Source organism: Saccostrea cucullata, unplaced genomic scaffold, assembly GCF_032062105.1.
Source record: "Saccostrea cucullata isolate Sc308-1 unplaced genomic scaffold, CSIRO_AGI_Scuc_v1 ctg640, whole genome shotgun sequence".
Taxonomy (NCBI): domain Eukaryota; kingdom Metazoa; phylum Mollusca; class Bivalvia; order Ostreida; family Ostreidae; genus Saccostrea; species Saccostrea cuccullata.
Window position 1 is genome coordinate 176,681 of NW_026925288.1, and position 24,353 is coordinate 201,033.

At 35.0% G+C, this 24,353-nt stretch overlaps 2 protein-coding genes across 2 annotated transcripts in view; one reads left to right on the forward strand and one right to left on the reverse strand.

Annotated features, from left to right (window-relative positions):
• Window positions 1–4,257: 4,257 nt before the first annotated feature.
• On the reverse strand, window positions 4,258–7,112 carry LOC134268525 (serine/threonine-protein kinase Pink1, mitochondrial-like). Its single transcript, XM_062750791.1, has 2 exons — window positions 6,742–7,112; window positions 4,258–5,900 (listed from the first exon to the last, which is right to left on the reverse strand). Exons 1-2 carry the CDS (start codon window positions 7,034–7,036, stop codon window positions 4,348–4,350), a joined length of 1,848 nt encoding a protein of 615 aa, XP_062606775.1. The 5' UTR covers window positions 7,037–7,112; the 3' UTR covers window positions 4,258–4,347.
• Window positions 7,113–8,943: 1,831 nt separating this feature from the next.
• The window catches only part of LOC134268521 (putative neural-cadherin 2), a 33,481-nt gene continuing 18,071 nt past the window's right edge, over window positions 8,944–24,353 (forward strand). The window contains 11 exon segments of the mRNA XM_062750785.1: window positions 8,944–9,081; window positions 9,489–10,751; window positions 18,421–18,606; window positions 19,113–19,380; window positions 21,889–22,129; window positions 22,535–22,643; window positions 22,768–22,891; window positions 23,058–23,314; window positions 23,499–23,780; window positions 24,054–24,143; window positions 24,146–24,286. Of these exon segments, the coding sequence (XP_062606769.1) occupies window positions 9,515–10,751; window positions 18,421–18,606; window positions 19,113–19,380; window positions 21,889–22,129; window positions 22,535–22,643; window positions 22,768–22,891; window positions 23,058–23,314; window positions 23,499–23,780; window positions 24,054–24,143; window positions 24,146–24,286 (2,935 nt within the window). The 5' untranslated portion in view covers window positions 8,944–9,081; window positions 9,489–9,514.

A 24,353-nucleotide genomic window follows, 5' to 3' on the forward strand; every position in this document is an offset into this window, starting at 1 on the left:
GGTTTTTCATGTTTGGGAAAGGAGTTTATGTTTGTTTGTTTGTTTGTTTATTTGTTTGCTTTTTTTTGTTTTTTTTTTCGCTTGTCAAGAAAATTATGGGCTGGATTGTTTTATTTGAAGTGGACCCCCCCCCCCCGGAAAAAAACAGGATCTGAGCCTGTACACATATGAATAATATGATACAGGAAAGATAAATGCCCTGATGAACAGGATAATCAAGGCTGTTACTGATGCGCAATATATTTTTTTTATTTTAATTCTTTATTTTTTTTTTTTGGGGGGGGGGTCGACATATCAATATCAATAACTCATGAAGTTTCAGTCAAAGTCTCACAAGATTTCGGTAACTTGTTGATTAAACATGAATTAAAATGTTTGAGAATAAATCTGGATAACATATTCGAAAGGATAGTAAAAGAAATTTACACCGTAGGGCTACAAGGATGAGACTTAATTGTACTCCTGTACACGGTGTGGTGGCATCTTTGCCATGGAATGCGCAGTAGACCTTGTTCCATGTGCATTTTGACTAACAAAGAAAATGGTTCCGCATTGCAATTTATGCTCTGTAAATGGCCATAAAAATGCATGCTCAAATTCAATTTTAACCAGGGGCCTTGGCCCCTCCCCCCACCCCTCCCTGCAGACTCTGTGCCCCCAGGCCCACTACTGATTTTCCTGATTTCTCCGAAAACAGTATCCCCCAAACCTGGAGTAATCGCTGTCCTATATTCCTTCACCTTATTTCTAAGCAAAAAAAGATACGGATACACTCACATCTTGCCTTAATTTCTTTTCTTTTAAAAGGGTCAATCTAATAGATAAAAAGGGTATATATAATATATATATATATATATGATCCCCTATTATATGTATTCCGATATACTAGTATATATGATTTCGATACCGATAATATATTCTATTAATAAATACATTCCGAGGTTTGCCAATTGGATCCTGATATATATAAATTTGCGGGATTTGCGTTCCAAAATAATGATGACGTAGAAAAACTTCCGCGCCATCTAGCGTTAAATCAGGTAATGTATGTTTTTTGCACGCCATCTAGCGACAATTCAGTGAATAATCTTTGGTTTTGCATTGGTGATCGTTGGTTTCGCATCGGAGTCTGTTGATTTTGCAAACGAGTCTGTTGATTTTGTTTTTAATGTTGTCTGTTTTATGTTTCATTATGTTTATAAAATTAGTTGTTAGTTTTGCATAAACGTCTTTTTTACCCTTTCCGCCGCCCATATACATGCATTGTGAAAAGTTGAAATAAACTTTTTATAATTTCAATATCATTTTACAAATTCTTACAACATTTTGTCTTATATTATTTAATGCCAGTCGCCATTTGTCGTAGCGGGTTTGCTAGAGTCACGGACCTGGAGTAGTCTATCCTTATGTCGCGGATTCGATTCCCACTGCGGGATATGGAGATCGACCCTTAATTCAGATCGAGATCCCGTGTCGCAGTAATTGCTAGCCAGAAAATATCTCTCACTGCTCAAAACTTTATTTTCGAAAGGGACGTTAAACAAACAAATTCATTCATGAATGCCATCGTCTTTTAGTACTCACAGTACTTTGATTAATGTCATTTCTGACAATTTTCCTTTTTCATTTCCAACATTTTTTTTTTCATATTTCCGGAATTTTTGCAGGGTCCCTGGTGATTTATTGTGAGCAAGAAGAAGGAAATGGAATTTTTTAGAAATATTTCAAACAATATTTTCAAAATATATGCCTTATGATTTTCATCAGATCGTAGCTTAGCTGATTTCATACTTAAAAAGTTAAAATTGAAAATGAATGATTTTGTTAAGGAGATGGAGGAAAATTCACAACACTTACATGTACATGTGCCTCACTGATAAGAAATCGTTCAAATTATTATTTTTGCTTCTATGAACATGATGAAATTAAGCTTAGCAATTATTTCCATTTCAAGAGTTTAATCATGATTCAATCTTTTCTTTCCAAATGAATTCTTTAATCTTACCTTCAGTGTGAAATGTTTTACCTGTTAGATATGAAAACTTTAAAATGCGGGAGATAAAAACTTAAAATGCCAAAGATAAAAAAAACTTTTAAATGTCGGAAATAACAGTAAGACTCAGCTATAATGAAGTCGCTGGGACCTATGTACATACATGTAAATTTTACTTCACTATATCTGTAATATTTTTTATATCTTTATGGGGAACTTGTTAAATTAATATAGCTGGGGATCCAATATAACTTTGCTTTATCCATGAATTTGCAATATCCATGTTCTTAATAAACAATTAGGTTTTACATGTACTGTAAAACTATACAAGAGGCCCATGGGCCTTATAGGTCACCTGAGTATTATGCAACAACTTTCCAGTGATTGAATTTGATTCATGTTTTAAGCCAGATGCTATGGCATTCACAATTTTGAAATAGGCACCATTGATCATCATATCAATACACTTAGCAGTTGCTTAGTTTGTTTACTTAATACCTATATGCAGGGTAAGGGAACAAAAAATGCATTTCAACTAATCAGTAATATTCAGCAATAATCAATAGTGCCCCTACCACACATGAACCCCTGACCCTTAGGCCTTGATATTTGATTAATACCAAGGAGCAGATTTCAAACCATTCATTCATTTTCAGTATATAAGTACAGCCCCCCCCCTTCTATGGTACCCTGACCCTGGGGCCTTGAAATTCACAATTCTGGAAGATATGGGCCCTTGTCCAGCATAACTATATAGGTAGTTCATCTGCTTAATACCCTGGAGCAGAGAAGAAAATTTTCAAAGATTTAATGTATTTTCACTATATAATCAATAGAGCCCCGCCCTGACACCAGAACCCCTGACCCTGGGGCCATAAAATTCACAATTTTGGTAGAGGCACTCTTGCTCATCATAACTATGCACTTAGTTTGTTTGGTTAAAACCCAGGAGCAGAAAAGATTTTCAAAGAATTCATGTATTTTCACTATATAATCAATAGAGCCCCGCCCTAACACCAGAACCCCTGACCCTGGGGCCAAACAAATTCACAATTTTGGTAGAGGCACTCTTGTTCATCATAACTATGCACATAGTTAGTTTATTTAATACCCTGGAGCAGAGAAGAAGATTTTCAGAGAATTCATGTATTTTCACTATATAATCTATAGAGCCCCGCCCTAACACTAGAACCCCTGACCCTGGGGCCATAAAATTCACAATTTTGGTAGAGGCACTCTTGCTCATCATAACTATGGGCTTAGTTGGTTTATCTAATACCCAGGAGCAGAGAAGAAGATTTTCAAAGAATTCATGTATTTTCACTAGATAATCAATAGAGCCCCACCCTAACACCAGAACCCCTGACCCTGGGGCCATAAAATTCACAATTTTGGTAGAGGCACTCTTGCTCATCATAACTATGCACTTAGTTAGTTTATTTAATACCCAGGAGCAGAGAAGAAGATTTTCAAAGAATTCATGTATTTTCACTATATAATCAATAGAGCCCCGCCCTAACACCAGAACCCCTGACCCTGGGGCCATAAAATTCACAATTTTGGTAGTGGCCCTCTTGCTCATCATAACTATGTGCTTAGTTGGTTTATTTAATACCCAGGAGCAGAGAAGAAGATTTTCAAAGAAATAATGCATTTTCACTACCTACTTATTTAGCCCCGCCCTAGCACTAGAACCCCTGACCCTGGGGCCATGAATTTCACAATTTTGGTAGAGGACTCATTGCTGATTACAATCATGCAAACAGTTTGACTGCTTGATGTCCAGGAGTTAAGGAGAAGATTTTTAAAGATTGCATTAATTTTAGTGGTTTTGGCCCCACCCCTCAGGCCCCAGAGGGGCAGGGACCATGAAATTCACAATTTTTGTTCCCCTTCAGCCATAGATGCTTTAGGCCATATTTGGTTGAAATTGGTTCAGTGGTTTCAGAGAAGAAGCTGAAAATGTTCAAATGTTAACGCACGACGCACAACGCACGACGACGGACGAAAACGGATAGCAATAGGTCACCTGAGTTTACTCAGGTGACCTAAAAATGTTGGAAATGAAAAGTTGAATATTCTGAAAAATTCCAGAATGAAATTCAGCCAAGCTAAAAATGGTATACATCTCAAAAACCACTTTTCCATTATTAGTAATTTCAAAACTAGTATCTATGCAAGCATCTTGAAATTGTGCAGATTCATATTTGATCAAATTGACCCCAGCAGCTTGTAGGGATTAACAGTAAACTTTTAGATAAAAATCAATTTTCAGTTGTTTATTAGTGAAAAAACTTAATCAAGAGTTGTTAAAACAAACAGCAAGGGATCTGAATATTATAAGTGGATCTGGTTCACAGAGAATGATACCAAGCTAGAGAGTTCGAAATAGATGTAAAGTCAATTCTCTTGAGAAAGCTTTTGGTAGAGTTATCCTTTTTGGCATCTCTTTTCAGTAAATGGGTAGCGGCCAACCAAACAACCGAAACCTTTATCATCTCCAATGGTGGAGATTCATTCTGGTTCAGCCATTCTGGGAATAAAATACACATCTGTACAATATCTGCAGCAACTTTCGGACTCGGTCTAAGATTAGGATCCTTCTTCAGTAACTGCTTTGTCAGCTTTACTATTGGTTTTGGTACTGCCACTGGAAGAGGTGGTAAGCTTTCCTCTGCGTATGAACTACTATTGAAAGGGCCTTTGTAGAAAGGATTTTCCTCCCCAAATATCTCATAGACTAAAGTTCCAGCAGTCCAAATATCTGACTTTCTGTAGTCAAGCCAAGCATTCCGGCCAGGTTCCATTGCTGCTATCTCAGGGGACATTAACGCAGCATTCCCCCCTTTGTCAATGTTACTGGTGTTGTATGGGATCATTAGTCCATAATCAGGTTCAGCTAAACAACAACCAAAGTCACTTATCACCAATTGTGGATACCCACTCGAGACATCTACCAGAATGTTATCGCTTTTCAAGTCTCTATGTGCTATGCCATGTTCTGTCATGTGTGCAATTCCTTCCAATAACTGGGCTAGCAGAGAGCATCTAGTATTCAAGTTGACATCATTTTCTGAAAGGAAGCTCTTCAAAGTCATGTCATATTTCTTCATCACCAAGAAGAGAGTTTTGTTTCTCCCAAGTCCGCTGTCTGGATTTAACCTGGTTGGAAGGGCAGCGGGATACCTTAAATCATCACTCTCGATCTTTGGAACATCGTCAATGAAGATGCCTTGCATGTCCACAATGTTTGGGTGAGGAGGAAGACTTTTGAGTTTCACTCGATTTCTGGTCAGCCAAATAGACTTTTCCTCCTGTTGTAGCAAAAACCTTGCAGGGATCATTTCCTTCATCATTCCCCTAAATATGACATCAGCATTGGATTCCAAATCATAATTGAACATCATCTTAATGGCCAGGCCATACTCTACCTCTGTCTGAAGAAGTGGTGTCTCATCAGATTCTTCACTATAAGTAGTAGTAGTAGTAGTAGTAGAAATATCTGGATTGTTTCCCTCTAAACGAAAATTGGATTCCTCAGGTATAATTTCAATGTCATCATCAGACTCATTTATGACTTCGAAACTTGATTCTGTGTCTGTTGACGCCTCTGTTTCATCTGTTGTGTAGGAATACTCATCAGGTATGTAGCTTCTCATCTCTTCATTCTTGAATCTTGCTTCATACACAGCGGAATTACAACCTTGCCCAATCAACTGTCCTATTTGGAAGTCTCTGAATGTTGCAGCAGAAAAATCATTCTCCTCTTGGGATGACGGATTTGTTTTCATGGAGAATACATTTCTAATAGAGCTTGTGACTTCATCATCTTCTTTGACAGCAGCTGTTGACAGCATTGCAGCCACAAAGGAGAAGATGGGTCGGCGATTCCTTGAAAAGTCCATTGCTGTATAATTGAAAAATAAAGATCATGTAATTAAAAATCCTTGTACCAAATAAGTAAAAGTAATGTAAAATATGTTGATCATTGATAACAAGAGACCCATGGGCCATAACGCTCACTTGAGTCAATATGGCCCTGTTGTTCATCATCATCATATTTTTTAAACAAACTCAAATCTACACAACCTCAAGTACTTCTACATCAATGTGACAACAAATGACTTTGCTGTTCTTAAGAAAAAAATTTGGAGATATTTTCCTTTACAACTATTCTGCCCACTGTGGCCCCACCCTTCATTAGGGGGTCACAATTTGAACAGAAGAGTCTACATTATGAAAAGAAGGTTTCATCGAAGTTTGTGGTTCTTGAGAAGAGGAGTTTTAAAAGATATCACCAATTTTCACTAATTCTTAATTATCTCCACTTGAAAGAGGGCAGATAATTTGAAGATATTTTCATTTCCATTCAGTCATTCACCTAGGACTGATGCTTTGTGGCAAGTTTGGTTAAAATTGGCTAAGTGGTTCTTGGAGAAGAAGTAAAAAATGTAAAAAGTTAACAGACAGACGGACGACAGACAAAATGTGATCAGAAAAGCTTATTTCAGGCTTCAGCTCAGGTGAGCTAATGAAGTTAGGTTTCAGCTCAGGTGAGCTAATGAAGTTAATCAACAAAAACTAAAACATTTTATTTGTTATCCTTTCATGTACAGTAATAAAATCTGATTACATTATTTATACATAAAATGTATTTACAAATTACAAAAAGCTGAGAAGACGGAAGTGTCAGCAGCTGGTCAGTGTGACACACGCATATACATATAGATATATTACTGGCATATTACCTGCACGATTTCGGAGTTCACGTGCGACAGTTGCCACAGCATACCGACTCGAAAATCTTTTTATCGCCGATGATGGTTTTGCTACAGGTGTGAAGACATTTTTGTTAATTTCGATGGATTTTTGTAAGATCTGTCCTCTGTGTTCCAACCCTTTGACTTTCCGCTTCAAAATGTTTTCCAAAAAGAGCCTGCCTTTGATTAACCATTTTTTCATTAAAAAGTTATTGTTAAATAAACCACTTCCAGGGTCTACGAGGGTTTGGACCAGCGGCCCAAACCCTCCTTTCGCAAACATCGTTGTTACACGCAGTACTTACAACCTCGCAGAGGCTCACGCAATATACTGTCAATGTTTATTTTGGGAAATAAATATCGCGTTGCATTGTGGTCCTCTTAAAATGGTGCGTTAGATTTCAATGCATGGGAATCACAGTCTGATTAAAACCAGCCCCTTCTCCTTTCACTCGTCAGGGACCCTGACGATTGAAAGGAGCTCAGAAGGGGGCTGGTTTTAATCAGGATGTAAGAATCATAAATATATAGTAGATGTTTTAATATTCGGATAAAATTCAAATTTTTGCAAGGGACTCTGGTCCGTCCCCCCCCCCATTACTTTTTATGAAATCCACACCTACTTCTTTTGTATGAAAGAAATGCGGGTTACGAAAAAAATATAACACATACCTCACACATAAGCGTTGGAAGGTAATTAAAAGTAGGAGGTGGTTAATCAAGGAGGGGGGTGTCAAACCTGAAAAGAACTGAACAGGCAAATAAATCTATAGGGGAATTTCGTTATCCAAACCTGAAACATGTTAAGACCCCCTCCCTTAGCGGCGTTAGCCCCCTCCAGTTCCGACGCCTATGTAACATGTGCATCACCATTCCCGCTTGACACATATTTTTCAAGTAAGTTGAAATTTGACCCCCACCCCCTTTTAAAAGCGATGTCATGTGGCTGTTGCACGTATGTATTTTTTTAAATCGAAATTATACGAAATTCCAATTTAATGATTAATGAATTATATCAGGGACATATATATATACTATTAGTATAGTTAGTGTATAGGTCCCTGATTATATGTCCTGACCTCCATTTCGAAATCATTGTTTTTCTTCAGTTTTCCTCAGATTAACTCCTTGGTTGGTCAAAAGCTCTACGGCGCTTTTGTATTGTTATTTGTTTGAAAATCTGACATTAAAATAAAATTCTTGATAAATAGACTTTGAAATTTAACTTATCACATTGAACATGTGGAAAGGTGATATCATAATAATGGCATCATTTACCATAATATATTTCACCCAATTTTACCACAGTCAACATGGTCAAGATCGATTGTCTTCAGCCAAATGCAGCTATATCACCCACACCATTCGCGCGTAATGTCGTTTCTACTTTACATGTAAAACATAAATTTGCAAAGAAACAAGTCTTACAGATCGTGCAGATTGATCGTGCAAAAACTTTGTTCAATGAAACTGTTAAATTTATGCTTATATTCAATGGTTGGCCTTGCATAAGTGATATTTTCCAAAAATGCCCGCTATAATGTTCCGATTTAGTATCCTTAACAGGCGCGGATCCAGAAATTTTTTCCAGGGGGGTCCACCCCAGTCAAAAAAAAAAAAATCCAATCCCAGAAATTTCTTGACAAGCAAAAAAAAAAAAACAAACAAAACAAAAAAAAAACAAAAAACCTAAACTTGCCCAAATGTGAAAAACCTATTTAACTGGGGTGGGGTTGGGTGGGGTGGGGTGGGGGTAATCTATGACTTCTAATGCCTCAAATCTTTCACTTTTCATACCCATTTCACATATTCGCGTATACCAGAGGGGGGTCAGCATTTTCCAGGGGAGGTCCATGGTAACTTTTTTCTTGTTTTAGCATATACATTTTTTAACCTGGTAAATTCCAGGGGGGGGTCCTGACCCCCCCTCCCAACCCCCCCCCCCCCTCTAGATCCGCGCATGCTTAAAAAATACAGTGTAAATCAAACGTGCCCGAAATTCGTTCCGCTTCAGTTCATAAATCCCGCCCACAATGGCTGTTCTATTCAAAGGCTTTTCCGAACAAGTAATAGATTTTAACAAATATGATTAAGATATTAGGCACATTAAGTATATATTTTATATAAAATATTAAAAAGGAACGATGTGTTAAAAATTTAATTTTAAAAGTCTTGTTCTTTTAATATGCTGTTAGTTTTCACTCTTCAAAATGAATACCAGGGAGTAAGTTATAATGGCAGTAATGTTTTGACACCTGAGCATGGTTTAAATGGGGGTATTAGGATACGAAGCCATGGATTAATTTAAGTGTGATTTTCAGATTAAAGGTCGGTATTAAGTTGTGAAAATATTTAAATAATCAAATGGCTTAAGTCTATCTTGTCTTTTGCTTGAAAATAACTTTAAATCTCGCTGCGGCATATTTGATGTCGTTTGGTGCTGTTAGCACGAGTTTGCAAGAGAGTGATTTCACTTGCCCTGATTGATAATTTGATTTTAGGACATTTATTAGATTGTTATATTTAGAAGATGCTGAGAATGTGCTGGATTATATTGAATCAGATTCTTCCGTTTTAGCATTGCAAAGCAGTAACAATTGCAATGTCGACATTCTCGCCGTGGATTGCTGCTTATCGATCAGAGAGTACTTTCTCAGTTTATGAAATGAACATACATGTGTAGGCCTATGTAAACAAACGGAAAATTAATTAATCGGCATTTTCTTTTATTACAGATGTGAAAAACGGCGAAAGAGGAATAATGGCTTCCTTGGGATGGCAGGGAACAGGTGTATGTTTGATTTTTCATATGATGATACTACATTATAGGCCTAGTGTGTGTGGTGATTCGAGTTCCATAGTTATTCCCTTTACAATCCCAGTGAATACATTCATAACGAAGCTTTCCACCAGCCATGCTGAATTCAACACCAATAGAAAGCTAGCCAAATCATTCTTCCATATCTCTGAGGATGGAAAATTAACAACGAAAAAGGAATTGTTTTCACATGTTGGAAAATCATTTTCTCTCTTTCTATCAAATGACTTCAATGAATATCCATTCATTGACACTTTACATTTAAACATAAGTCCCTCATCGGAGCTAAAAGCATTTTCCAGTCAGACTTTTTATGGCACGATTCAGGAAAATCTGCCACCTGATTCAGAAGTGAAATGGAAGGAAAAAATCCATCTAAATTTTCATGCAGTGAAATACACTTTACAACCTTCAAATAAAAAATTCATAGTGAACATTACAACAGATTCCACATCTATCTCTCAAGTGAAAATTGTGACTACAATTGAGCTAGATCGTGAAAGTGCGAGTGAATACAATTTCATTTTAAAGGCTTGGCTGAATGATTCTGTATACACATCTACCATTTTAAAAATCAAAGTCCTTGATATCAATGACTGCATTCCAAAATTTTCTCAGAAAATTTATAAAAGTACAATTTATCTAGATAGTATACTTGCACCTAATACCAAGGTATTGAAAATTTCTGCATTTGACCAAGATTTAGCAGATCAAATAATCTACAGTCTAAGTGGTACAACAGCCTTTGCCATTCATCCAAATTCAGGTTATTTGACTACAAATGCAGTACGTCCAGGAAGCTATAACTTCAAAGTCTATGCAACAGATACCAGTGGAAAACAATCACATGCATTAGTATCTATCCGCATCCTCCAAAGTACTCTAAAGTTTAGACCATTCCATCAAATTTCCAAACGTCAAGCAAAATTCATGACAGTGGAAAAAACCTATGTTGTTCTAGAAAATCAAACAGCTGGAACTGTTGTCTTCAGTGTGGCCTCTGTACCAGCAGCACCGCCAGGGACGGAGTTTTATTCCATTCTCTACGACTCTATTCAGGCTTTTCAGGTGGACACGAGGGGGAATGTCTACCTGAAGAGTGGCCGCATCCTAGATTATGAGAATCCCCAACACAGAAATGTGACAGTCCGCTTCAACATCACCTCCTCCCTATCCCAAGGTTTGTATCTTTACATTAGATTAATGTAGGGTTGTTGCTAAGACCCAGGGGCTGGGGTATTTGCACCTGTAATGAAGTAACCCTCTAACTATACTGGTATTTCCCCTCAGCCCTTAGCTGGGGGAGAAACCCAAAACTCCAGCTCCTGTATTTTAAAGGCCCCCTACTATTTCAATCTTTGGGACGATCCTGAAAGTAGTTGAAACTCTCAATTTGTACATGTTATATATGCTTGTCATAATCCAGTTTTCAAAGGTAAACATCAACTACACCTGTATTAGATTTTTATAGTGATGGGAAATCAGAATTCTTTTCATAATTTGATTATCGGAATAATCGGATGCACTATGATCGATTATTCATCGATTGATTTTAAGCATTAAATTTGTTCATTTTTGAATGAAGAATACACAAGTTAAAATTTCTGGAGTGATTTTTAGAACACATTTTTTGTATCATTGGATTCATTTATTAGATAATTATTTAGGATTTAATTAAATTTTAAGAGGAATGAACAAAAAATCAAAGAAATAATTTGCTTTTTACCAATATTTTGATTAATCAATTATCAGTCGGTTATCTGGAATCAGAGGCCATTTCCATTCAATAATCAATTTTAATCGATACATCACTAGATTTTTAGCTCATTTATTGAATGATTTGAAATTGTTATGTAGATAGGGAACTAGGTTTGAAGTTGATATGTGTAAGTTGGTTAAGTGTAGTGCTGTGCGATATTACCGGTTAACCGGTGTATCCCGATTTTGTTCTTCACAATACGTATCGCGGTATTATTTTGTGAATACCGGTTCGGGTTCGATATCCTATAAATTGTTACAAAAAGAGTTATTTGCCCCTTTCAAGGTAAAATATGGCGGCAAGCAGCATGAAGCAGGGCTCCCACTGGACCGAAAATATTTTTCGCCACTTTTAGCGACAAAAGGAAAGGCATACTTACATCTGATTTCTCGACAATGCAATGCACTTTATGTTAGTCCTTTTTTTAATTATGTTTATCTGACACAGACATTGTTTTAAATTTGTTATGTTTAAAGCTTTAATAATGGTAGTATCCATTTTAAAAAAAACTTATGTTTGAATTATACAATAAATTTGATATTGAATTGATATCAATCAACTCTTGACAGAAAATGTTCTCTTGTTTTTTTTTTTTTTTTCGCCGGGGGGGGGGGGATGAAGACCTAGTATTAATATGACATTTTTTAAAAATGGAAATTTTCATCATTTCATTAATCAATTTGTGAAAAGAAGTAATTAAAAAGTAATGAAAATTAGGTTTGAAAGTGACTTTATTTTAACAACTTGGATACTCCAGGGTTTAATATGCAAGCTCATGTTATTGGAAATAATTCAGTGTAATTTACTAATTAAAGATAATTCTGTTTCCAAACCAATTTCTTTTTCACTCTTTGTCAGTTTATGGTGTATTAATGTACACATTTTTCAATTTTAATCAGGTAAAATTTGAAGCCATTCTTTACAATTTTCGTCATGTTTCCCTACTTTCGGTTTTAAAAAACGATCTGCATAGATCCAGATTTTGTTGATAAAAATCTTTTATTTTCTAACTTCATATCCTAATAACACTTTATACCGCCTTGTTTAATCCAAATTATATTATTTCAAGCAATTTTGTAATCCTTTATTGCTCCAGGCCAGTTACCTAGTCAGCTGTGTTCGTTCAAGCGAGACGTGATTTCCTACATGTAGGTTTCAGTTTTCACACCTCTGCTGCATTAAATTAACATAGGGACTTATCTGTGTACATTGAATAAACAAAGGAGCTAACCAGGACTACTCAAATTTTGTACATCAAAAAAATTCGTTTTCGCCACTTATGAATTTCTTTTCGCCACTTTTGAAAAAAATTCGCAATTGGCGACAATGGCGAATCACAGCTCGAGCCCTGATGAAGTTTGATCGGAAACCAGAGACATGTCTATCAGAAATGAAAAGACGACAACTGTTACATGAAAGCCCTTCATGTTAAAGCAGAATCTGAATATTACATTTTGATTCTTAAAGTTGTGCCAAAAAAATTAGCTTGCCACTTGCGTACACACAACGCGATCAGGCAGTTGTAATATCAACTCGAGAATACATGGAATTTGAGTTTTTGTTTTCTTTTAACATTGATGAAAAGCAAAATTTATTAAAAACTTTATATTGTGATATATTGCAATACAAAATATAATATTGCAATATATCGCGATACGATTTTTCAGCCGCGATACCCAGCTCTAGTTAAGTGTGGTTTCATCTAAAGAGGAGTTGATTTATTATTCTACCAACAGATGTTGAATGTTTCTCTATACATGCAGGCCACTGGGGTAACTGTTGTTTGATGCTGACCTTAAGACATCATGTTCTTCAAGTTTATAGTCTCTATAACCTGAAGAACAACATATAACTTTCTGCTGTTTGATGTACAGTTTCACATCTACAAGGGTTGTTCGAAAAGTTCTAAGTGAAGAAATATTGTGACCGAGGAGTTTAAAACACAATTTTTACCAATTTTTAACATCTTGTTGTTGTTTTTTTTTTAATTTGAACAGAATTCAGACCTTTTTATAAACAACAGGCAATGATAACTTTTCATTTTTTTTTAAAATCATTTTTTGCTTTAAATTCATTTTTATAAAAAACTTTCAATTGTTTTTTTTTAAGAACTTTAATGATCCTGTCTTATAAAGCGTATGTTTTAAAACTGAGTCATTCATCATTGTCAGTACTGCTTGAACTAATGCTGCACTTACTGTGCTTTATCTCTGATGGCATTATATCTCTGATGCCCAGTATCTATTACATGGATGAGAGGTCTATATCATGCTTAATATGCTGAACAAATTTTAATGAGGATAATTAACCTATCCCCATTCCATACTAATTGATACATGTATATAAAGTGGCAGCTGCTTAAACTATTTAGGAGATATTGTGTGGCTATGAAACTGATATCCTTTGGTTTTCTTGTCAGATAGATAGATCTCTTAAAAAAAAATATACCGATAATATATGTATATGTATATTTATAAAATATGATAAACTTAAAGATACATGTTTATATATATGAGAATTTAATGAAAAGAATTTCAAAATTTTTACTAAAATGTCTTGGTTTGTGGGGAGAGAGAGAGAGAGAATTCCTGAATAAGAGGCACAAAGACTAATTGTGGCATTTGTCAGACATTTCCATTCATTTTCCACTGACAATTCCCCCAATCTATCTTTGAAATCCCAAGTCTTGCTGAAGTTGATCCTAATAATTGGATTATATAGGCCCCCAACAAAGCCAGAAGAAAGCTAGTAAAAGTAGCACAGCGCCTAAGGGGTGGGCAAAGACCCATAATTAGTATCACCCTGTCTTAGCTGTTTGTAAGAGATTGACACTCTTTGTAATTTTCTCTGTAACTTGTCACAAAGAGGGTTTTTAAAGTTGGTGTTAACAGTAAGTTTTACAAATGCTTGCTTTGACCAGAAGTGGGAAACATTTTATGACTTTATACTGGACAATACAACTATTCAAAATTGATGCATTAATAAGCAAACGTCTGATGGTGTTATCAATTCAATGTCATGATCATAATAGTTTCAGTAAAATATTCTTCTTGTGCAGGATGTAAATAGTTTTGTTAAACGTAGATCATGCACACCCTTTCTGATCATCAGAACTTTATTGGGGTTTTATCTGTAAATCAGACATGTGGCATGCTAATTTTTACATTGCATAACATTGGACTGAGTCATATTTCTTTACAGTATCTCTTGTTGAGGGTATTGCAGTTCACCCATTATAATATTGGCAAGGATGAATTTTGCGGGATGAAAAGATTGCATGTTTATGGACAATCAGTCATTCATTTTGCTCAATTTTCAACTTTTGTTCTGTTAATCATAAATGAATTAAAAATCTGTCGATATAGGAGAAAACAAAATAATTAAATTAGAATTTGGGAAACAAAGTGAAACCATGGTCAACCTACAAGCTGTTTGATGAAATTGAAATTTTATGGAATATATGACTCCCGATTTTGGAACTTTGGAAAAAACTGAATTATTTTAGAGTCGATTTCAAATGGTGACACTTCGTGACTTTGTGAAAAATGCAGTATAAATTAACCCTAACAAAGATTGATAATGTTTATGGTTGGTGCCAGTCTAGACTAAGCAGGGTATCTAAAGAGCAGTTCCAGGTCACCCAGGGTCATAGAGAGCAATTACAGCTGTTAGATAGGGGCCATAATTGTCAGGGGTGCTAGTGCCATGTGCCATAAACACTGCAGTGATTTATGAGGCGTGAAATTCACCCTCATCACAAATCTGTTGATGGAAATGAGCATTTTCTGTTCATTTGTTTGGAAACTGAAAAAAAATTCTATACATGCCACAGAAATTTAAGGAGAATGGTTTATTTTGTTTGCATGCACACCCCTCAGACATTTATGACTTCTTTAATTATTAGGTAGAAAGCTTTCTGTTGTTAAGATTCCATGCATATGTCAACTTGACCAAGACCAGGTGAAAGGTAGTCTTTTACCTGATTTCTTCCTATTACTAATGGTCACTGTCTGTAGACTTTGTTTATTTTGCTGATCTAAGTTTGTATTGACTTGACTGATACCTTGTTATTCTGATCTTTCACTTGGTGCACACAAACAAAATGTACCTGCTCTGGCCCTTTAATTCTGGTGCTAGTACATGCTGTGCTAATATTTTTGTTTTGGGTAGTGGTCTAATTCAGTTATTCTAGTATCTCCTTGTGACTGTCCTGCTAAGACTTTACTCACTCTAATGTGTGTTAAAACAAACATATTACATGATGTTCTATGTGGTAATAAACCTAGAATAATATTGATGGATTATAGGCAAGATGTAAAAAATCGTGTTGTAAAGCATACATGTGTCCATTTAATTTTACAAATGCCAAAAGGTGCTTTGATGATGTATTTCAGTGACTTTTAAATCCGTTTATTGAAAGCTCTTACTTTACAATCGATCATGTTTTTTGTTAATAAAAATGAAAAGTTATGAATCATTAGCATCAGATTACAGAAAATTAGCTGGAAATTCAGAGTATTGCTGTAGTTGTTAATCTTGCTATTAGATACAAGAAGCACTACCACCTGATTGTAATAAGAAGATGAATCACGGATCAAAGAAGCTGTATTTATAGGGAGCCTTGTGTTTATTAAATCTAGTCTCCCATTTCATCCTATGGTCTAGGAGAGATTTTCCCCCAACATGCTTTGATAATTGATTTGATGTATTGTAATGGGCACCCTTATGATGAAGTTCTAATTCTTCTGGTAATTAGATTTTGAGGTCTGCATTTTGCACAAGAGACTCTGACTGGAACAGGTCTTTGGTGATCCATCACGTTCCCAATGTCATTCCTATAGCATTCTCTGTAACACTTATTGGGGGATAAATAAAATCTGTGCGAGCTTGGGCATCAAGGCAGTTAGTCCAGTAATGAGTTAGTTATACCCTCAAGGAATAAATGCATTAGCAGTTGGACTCCTGTATGATGAAAATCAATAGAATTTAGAAGCATGAAATCAAAATTTACTTGATGGCTTTCAAAAGCGTCTGAACAAAAATAACACTTGTGTAGTGGTGTGGATGCCTGCCTGGGTAGCTTAATGGTTAAAGTACCTTACTAGTGATCCAGGGGCCTGAATTTAGTTCCTGGTCAAATCATAAATGTGTTCCTTTTCTTTTACATATATATTAAAGGGTAAAGCCATATTCCCTGTTTTGAAGGCACATAAAAACTAAAAGTCTGTTCTAATAATTTTGTGAATTTTAAAAAGTACAGAAAAAGATAATTATTTTTAACTAGTATAAAAGTAGCTATATATTTAAATGTAATAATTTTTACAGTTATAGTAATGTACCCTTTCTGAGGATCTTAGGATTCTCAATTTTGATTTTACTACATTGTATAAAATTGAGGATACACATACAAGATTATTAAAAAGATGATCAATGGGCACTCTTTAATTAAGGAAAACTAAATAATGCATATTTTATGAAAGCGAGATTGGTTTTCTCCAACCCATTAACTTCCTATAACTCAAAGGGAAGAAAAACTGGAGATGAAAGAACATGAAATGAATTGGGACAAAAGAACATGTTCGCCAGTTGTAGAGCATCTTGATCGATTGTGTCTGAGTCAATGGAGAGTTACCTTAATTTATCTGGAAATGACAAGACAACAAACTTGGTGGTCATGACAGCAAAGATGTGGAACTCTTCTGGAGGGCCACCCAAATCAATACTGACATGCACACATCTCAGGGGGATAGAAAAGCAAATGAACATGTGAAGCCAAAAAAATAAATAAAGGATGTGCAAGATTTTTTAGTTGAAATCGAGAGGAAAAAGTCCATGGCCTTTATCAAATTCTTGGGGAGGGGGAATAAATTTATATTTCACCTGAATTTCTTTCTACTATTTCCTATAAAAATTTACAGTGATGGTGTGCATTCTATTGCTAACAGATCTAGAGGTTTCCTACTTGAACTACTTCCACCCTGAGAGAGTTCTGTTAAGTAATATCTTAACCTTAGCAAAAAGAAAATACAATTTAGAAACTTATACTTCACATAAAATATAATTTAAAAAAAAATCATTTTTTTAATGCTGTATGTTTGTAATTTGATGATTCAAAAAGAGAGAAGTCCTTATTTGAAGTCTTTTCGATAAGTTTAAGAAGGGGGAAAGCTCCTTTCAAATGATGTTCCTTTTGATAAAGGATAAACAGCATCAAGTGCCATTTTTTCGTGATCTCGCACACAGAAAAAAAATTTGCTCACAACTTGTGTGCTGCTGTTTATCGATCAGGAAGACTCACAAAGATTGATGGTCTGGAACAACTACTATCAGCCCTTGATGTATTGATCTAAAGCAAAGAGTTCTGCTGCAGCCAGACACATTTTGATGCACCCAAATAATGATAGCAATTATATCACAAACATCAATATTACAGCGATAATAGAGCCAGTGATGTAATGTTAAATATGATACTGTTGGATGCCTTTGAAGAGTGTAATGGCACGAAATAATTGAAATCCCCATCTGAGAGATGCTGTTGTGTTGATTGGCGAATATCATTTGTTTTCTTATGAAGATTAAACCTTGACAAAGAGGGTGTTGTAAATGTGTGTGTGTATAAGTATTTGGTCTTGTAAGGTTGAAATCAAAAGAATTCCAATGTTGGAATGATATTTGATCAAAATGAGGGAAGATTAAGGAATAAAGAGCTCCAAATGTTTTTGTTGTAACTTGAATTGCAATTAATGCAAAAGGAAATTTTGCATAAATAAAATGTATTTTATATATATTTTTATTTTTGAAATCATTAGACTTATAAGTTTTTAAAGGCATTTAATTTCTGGCGCTTTGAAGTTAACTGAGAGACCCATGAGTTTATGAACACCACGAAATGTAAAATTTCATATGCATTGCTACTAAATATTTTTCAACCACGAAATGTCATCTCCACAAACCAATATTTTTCCCACAAACCTGGAAAATTTGACCCCACAAAAATGTGATATTACAGTACTTATTGTATTAAAAATCTTGATCTGCTCAAGATGTGTGGTAAATCATTTTATATTTTGTTGTCTTTCTGCTTTTTCAGATTACCAGATTTGGACTGTACATTTGAATGTGACAGATGTAAATGATGAGAAGCCAAGATTTGTAAACCAGCCTCACCCATTCCTAGCCACAGTAGCTGTCAATCCCAGAATAGGAGAACTAGTATACGAACTCCTAGCAACAGATCCTGATACAAACTCTGATATACAGTATAATCTGGTGTCTGGTAAAAGCATAGTTGTTGATGAATTTGAGTGAAAATTAATGATAATTTAGGAAATGCTCTATAGAAATAACAAAAGGATTGCAATAGCATGCTTTTTAATCAACAGATCAGTTTAAAGGAAAAAGAAGTATATCTAAGACTCATGATAGCAGCATACCGTATATGCGGTTTTTTTACACGATATTCTTTTTTTCGCTTTTTTGCGATCATTTTTCATTCGCAAAATATAGAACACGCAGAAATTATGTCAGCTATAATGTGACATAAAACATTACCACTTTAAACAAAAAAATCTTCAATCATAAAAAATAACTTACGCAGAATAAAAAATGTAATATCCTATCCCTTTTTCACAAAATTTTCAATACGCAAAAAAAAAAAACGGATATACGGTATATATTTATATTATGTACAATATATAAATTTTTATCTTTTTTTTTATTATTTAAAGTAAATATATGGTTATCATGGTTATGGTCATGTGAATTTAAAAAAAAAATTTTTAGGTGGAGAAGGGAAATTCACAATAGAGCACATAGACAGGGGCATTGGTCGACTAGGTCGCATAGTGACGACAGTTAATGGGAATGGACAGTTCATACCGGGTCAGGAGTATGAACTGGTGGTCTCTGCTCAGGACCTGGGGGCCCCCGACATACAGAAGTCTAACTTTGAAGTTGTACGCGTGTTGGTGGGCTCCAGGCCCCCACAGTTCTACAGCTTTTACAAACCTTATGTGGCCTTTATCACCGAAAACAATCAACCGGGATACAAGTAAGTGAGAAGGTTGAGGATTAGTTAGATGTGCATGGAATAAAATATTTTCTTCATTATCGGGGTATTTAGTGTGGACAAAATGACATTTTAGATTGCTCTGTATGCAGTATGGACTTGCATGCCTTGAAACAATTTTGTTCTTGTAATTAGATTGTGTTGTGCTGCATTTCAATTGACTCTCTGAAGTGTTCTTTATAGCCCAATCTTGATAGTATTTGAAGCTGCAAACTCTATTTAGTATCTTTTTTTAAAACATTTTTTATGTGTCTCCTGTGATTACAAAAAGGCAGTTCTAGAGAAGTTGCCCAATTAAAAAAGAGAAGGAAATGCCATTTCAACAGTTCTAACAACTTGTTTTATGGGGTAACAGTCATACCCTTTATCAACCTGGGTTAGGTCAGATTGGTGCTATTCTGAATGGTACAGACACTGGAATGAGATTCTGTGACCGAATACTTTAGATAATGACTGATCTTTTCCTCCATGTGGTTCGTCTCACAAGGACAAGTCGTTGGAGTTTTCTGATAAGAAATTGTTGGTTTTTCTTTTTGTTCATTATTGTATCTGAGACATGCAGGCTACAGAATACATGTAGAGATAACTGATAATAAAGAGTAGATAATTTATTTCAATCACAATTTTCATATAAAGGACAATATTAAGTGTATACAATAAATGAATTGATAACTCGGTATATTATCACTTCTTGGGAATTGTCATGGAAATGATCTATATGAATCCACAAAGTGATATTACTGTATGAAAACAACATTTAAAGTATTTTCATTTGAAAATTAATAAACAACAAGATGTTAAAATAACAGGTTGGCAGAATGAAAGCTAGAGCATAGCAAAATGAATATAAAAATGAGATTTTTGGATAAATTGTGTCTATAGAACATTTTGAAGTAAAGTATGAATTTTTGCCAGAAAAATGTCCAGTCTGTATGTTGAACTTGTTAAAAGATGCTTTCCTCAGATAATGCTAGAACGATTTGAGGGTTTAAGAGATCATGTGTATGCACGACTATTTATAAAATTTTCATGTTTCAGAAAAATGCAAAACATAATACAGGATACCATTTTAGCAAGTCTAATTTCTAAAACACTTCTCTTAGGCAAAAAAGGTATCAGCTGATTTATCAGGGGCAGCAATTGAAGCTGAGTCACTAGTTTTAAATTGTGATTTACAAAGTCAGGAAAAGACCCTAAATTTGTTGAGTTATCAGGAAGGCCTGACATTTCTGTCATCTGAAGATTGCTGGAGATCTTTCAGGAGAGAGGATTTAATTTCCAGTTAAAGAGTAATTTGACAACTGCCTTAAATACAGAAACATCCCAGTGGGAATATGTGGGTGGTATATTTTTTCCAATAATCATTTCTGTGCCAATTTGTTCTGTGTAACATTCTGTCCTTGATTTCCTTGTTCAGTCAGTTCTGGGCTCTCTCAGTGGATCTTTTTTTAATACTGATAAACATCAAATCAATTTTCTTTAAATTATCTCGACATGCAACAATTTCGATCAGTTTGGAATTATGTTTTGAAATTAGATTTAGATTTAGATTAGATTTAGATTGAAAGAAAATTGAATTGCTGTGAATTGGTTTTTTTTTTTTTGTTTTTTTTGTGAACATTTGAAATAAATCCAAACTAAGACCCTGAAAAGTGCTAAGCATTTGTGTATGTATTCATGTTTTTGTATAGCATTGGCGAGAAAAAGTGTGATCTAGATATTTCAACATTTCAACAGTTCCAGAGCAGATGATGGTATCATGGTAAATACAGCTGCACTCTGTGTAAATTGGGCTGGGAAAAAACTCATTGTTCTATAAATATAAACTCTCCCTGTGTAGGATGCAGAAAACTTGCCAAAATATCAGCAAGTGAAGCAGATTTTATATAGCTTTGATTGGAAATGTTACATAACACCTATAAAGTGTCATTTTATAGCATTTCAATGTACACTCTTAAGTCATGTTGTGAAAAACTTGATCCTTTCTGCAAGAGATGCAATTTATATGCATATATATGTATAAGCACTTATCTTTTGGGTGTTAGTGTATTTCAGGCACATCTCTCTCCATATCTCTTGTCTTTAGCTCCCTTGGTATAATTATAATGCTGAGCTGTCTTACTAAAGGTTAACACATTATGATTAAAGAATCTTGTGAGTGCTGCTGCTGCTATTTTTGATAAAACTATCAGACATTAAATTCATTGGCAACCTGTATAGCTGAATTTGTCTTAACAATCTGATAGGAAATCATATTCAATAAAAAGGAAACTAAATTGGCATAGGAATTTTTACTTGATTTCTTTTCAAGTTTTTGAAGTGAAAAATAACATTTGATAAAAATCATGTATGGGGTATAAAGCATTAAATGAGGTGTCTATGATCTTGATGAAAAAAAAAAAGTAACTTGGTGCAGAATAACGAAATGAAACCATTTGAAAGCATTGAACGTGAGTAATATTAAATAATGCTAACTTTTATAATCTGTAGGTTGCAGTCAGAAGGAACGACTCTGATTGTCCAAGCCAAGGCTTTCCAGTCTAAGTCTGACAAGGGGGCTGTGGAATACCAGCTTACAGACAACTCTGGCTACATCAGCTCTGTATTCTCCATCAACTCTGAAGGGGAGATCGAGGCCTTACAGAGCCTGGACTACGAGACTTCACCTCACACTTACACCCTCAAACTTATAGGCACCGAAAAGTCCACAGGGCTCAGTAATGCCACCCAGGTAAGATCTCAGTGGGTATTACTTACTTTATATGAACATGGATATGACTGTATATTTTAATAGTTTAACAGTTATATCAGAAGAAAAAAAAGGCATAGATTTTGAATTAATTGTATGAGATGCATGGATTTTCCGAAGTATTATTAAAAATGACAATTTTGAACAAACTCTAGAAAATTCTGTTATGTAAATTCATAGTTCCTTTTCTTCATTAAAAATTCTCTTAACTTACTTCAATTTTTTTTTAAAGAAAACATTGAGTGACAGAATGTCTTTGTCACAGAAGTACCCAATGCACATATGCAATACAATTTCAATGCATATTCATATGCATGTATTTCTTATGCCTGTTCTATTGCATTTCTGAAAACTTTATAATAAATATTAAGACCTTTATCTTTTCAGTTGATTGTTCACCTCGAAGACGACAATGACAATGCTCCAGTGTTTGAATTATCTACTTATACCAATGTCACAAGTGAAGGCACACCTGTCAACGCAGTCCTGTTTTCAGGTAAAATTCTTCACAAAAATGTATTTATTTTAATGAAGATACCTAATTTTGGAAAAAAGAAAAAATAGATTAGTGGTTGACCATCGTGAATGGTGTTAAATGACAAATGATTATATTTGGACAGTGACAGCAACAGACAAAGACTCCGGGTCTAATGCTGAGCTGACATACACTGTCAGTGATGATAGCTTTGTCATAGAAACCAGAAAAGTCAATGGAAAATACATCGGGGATCTAAAAGTGGCAAAGTAAGTTATTATTAGTTATCCATTTAAAAGAATGGATATTTAACAATAGGAACCTTATCTGAAAAGTGTATAAAATCTAAAAAGGATTAAGAATAGATGTTGAAAACCAATTAAAAGCATGTTTTTTGTTGTGAAGTGGAACTATCATGATAAATTTGTGTTGTAGGAGATTAGATTATGACAGTCGCGCTGATCGCCAGTATAAGTTTGACGTCAAAGCCACCGACCACGGTAACAAGTCGTTCTCTGGACAGGCCAGTGTGGTGCTGTACGTGACTAACATTAATGATGAGGCCCCGGTGTTCAGTGAGGAGAAGGACAATATCGTGGCTAAGATCCGGGAGGATCAGAAGGCGGGGAGTTATGTCACCACCGTACAGGCTGTGGACCCTGATGGGGACAACATCAAGTACTACTTCTCTCGTAAGTGGCTTTAATGAGGGATTGATTGAGATTTACTTCTTCTCTCTTGCCTTATTACTTATTCTTGCTTATATTTGTAAACATGCTTATTTTGTGATTTTTCTTGGGTGAAAAAATTGATTTGCAAGAGAAATGATTTTTATTTATAAATTTTACACCATATTTTTGATTTTCTATTTTGTAGCAAAGCATCAAGTATCAAAAAACTCCTTGTTCAGAATCGAGCCAAATTCTGGAATAATCACCCTGACCAATACAATTCCTCCCAGCATTCCCAGCTACATTTTGAATGTGACAGCATACGATGATGGAAGTTGTTGTGGGGGCTATCCTCGACTTAGCAGTAGTTCCTTTGTCATCATTAAGATCATGGACATTAACAACAATAATCCCACATTTCCCAGCTGTAATTATGCACCTTCAGTGTTGGAAAATCAGCCACCAGGAACAAGAGTTGTTGATGTTAGTATCATTATTAATATGTTTCTGATGATAGCCATTATATTTTAAAAATTCAAGTTAAAATTTGTCAAACTCAAAAGGTGTAGAATAATTTACAGTTGTGTAAACTGACAAAATGTATCTTGATAAAAAAGTTTTTCTTGTACACAAACAAAGTTATTTTGAAAGAAATATTTTGAAATCTTCTATTACGCAAAGGGTAGATGCAAATTTAGCATGATGACTTTATTCTTAAAAAAATATTTTAATATTTTTAGGTCTTGGCAACAATTGACAGAGATTTAAGAATTCTCTGTTGTAACCCCTAACAACCAAGAAAAGAACTTTGTCAAAGAAACCGTGGTTACCAAAAAACGTGAAAGTTGGTTTGTTACTCGGTCACCATCAAAGCAGAGGATCATGGGGAATCTCAACAGCTGAACACGCTCTGTACTTTCTGGGTGAGGATTCTGGACATTAATGACAAATGTTTGATAAATCCGAGTCGTAAAATTGCTGACCTTGGTCAGGGTACCAGTTCAACAAGGAAAAGTTCTTGTGGACAAAGACAAAGAAAAATGGAGAATATTTTTTAAAA

What these genes read in the sequence shown, in the direction of transcription:
- LOC134268525 (XM_062750791.1), bottom strand. Translation starts at nt 7,036, where the DNA reads ATGTTTGCGAAAGGAGGGTTTGGGCCGCTGGTCCAAACCCTCGTAGAC. An exon ending in TGAACTCCGAAATCGTGCAG is followed by an intron (nt 5,901 to 6,741) that starts GTAATATGCCAG and finishes TCAATTATACAG; the next exon opens with CAATGGACTTTTCAAGGAAT.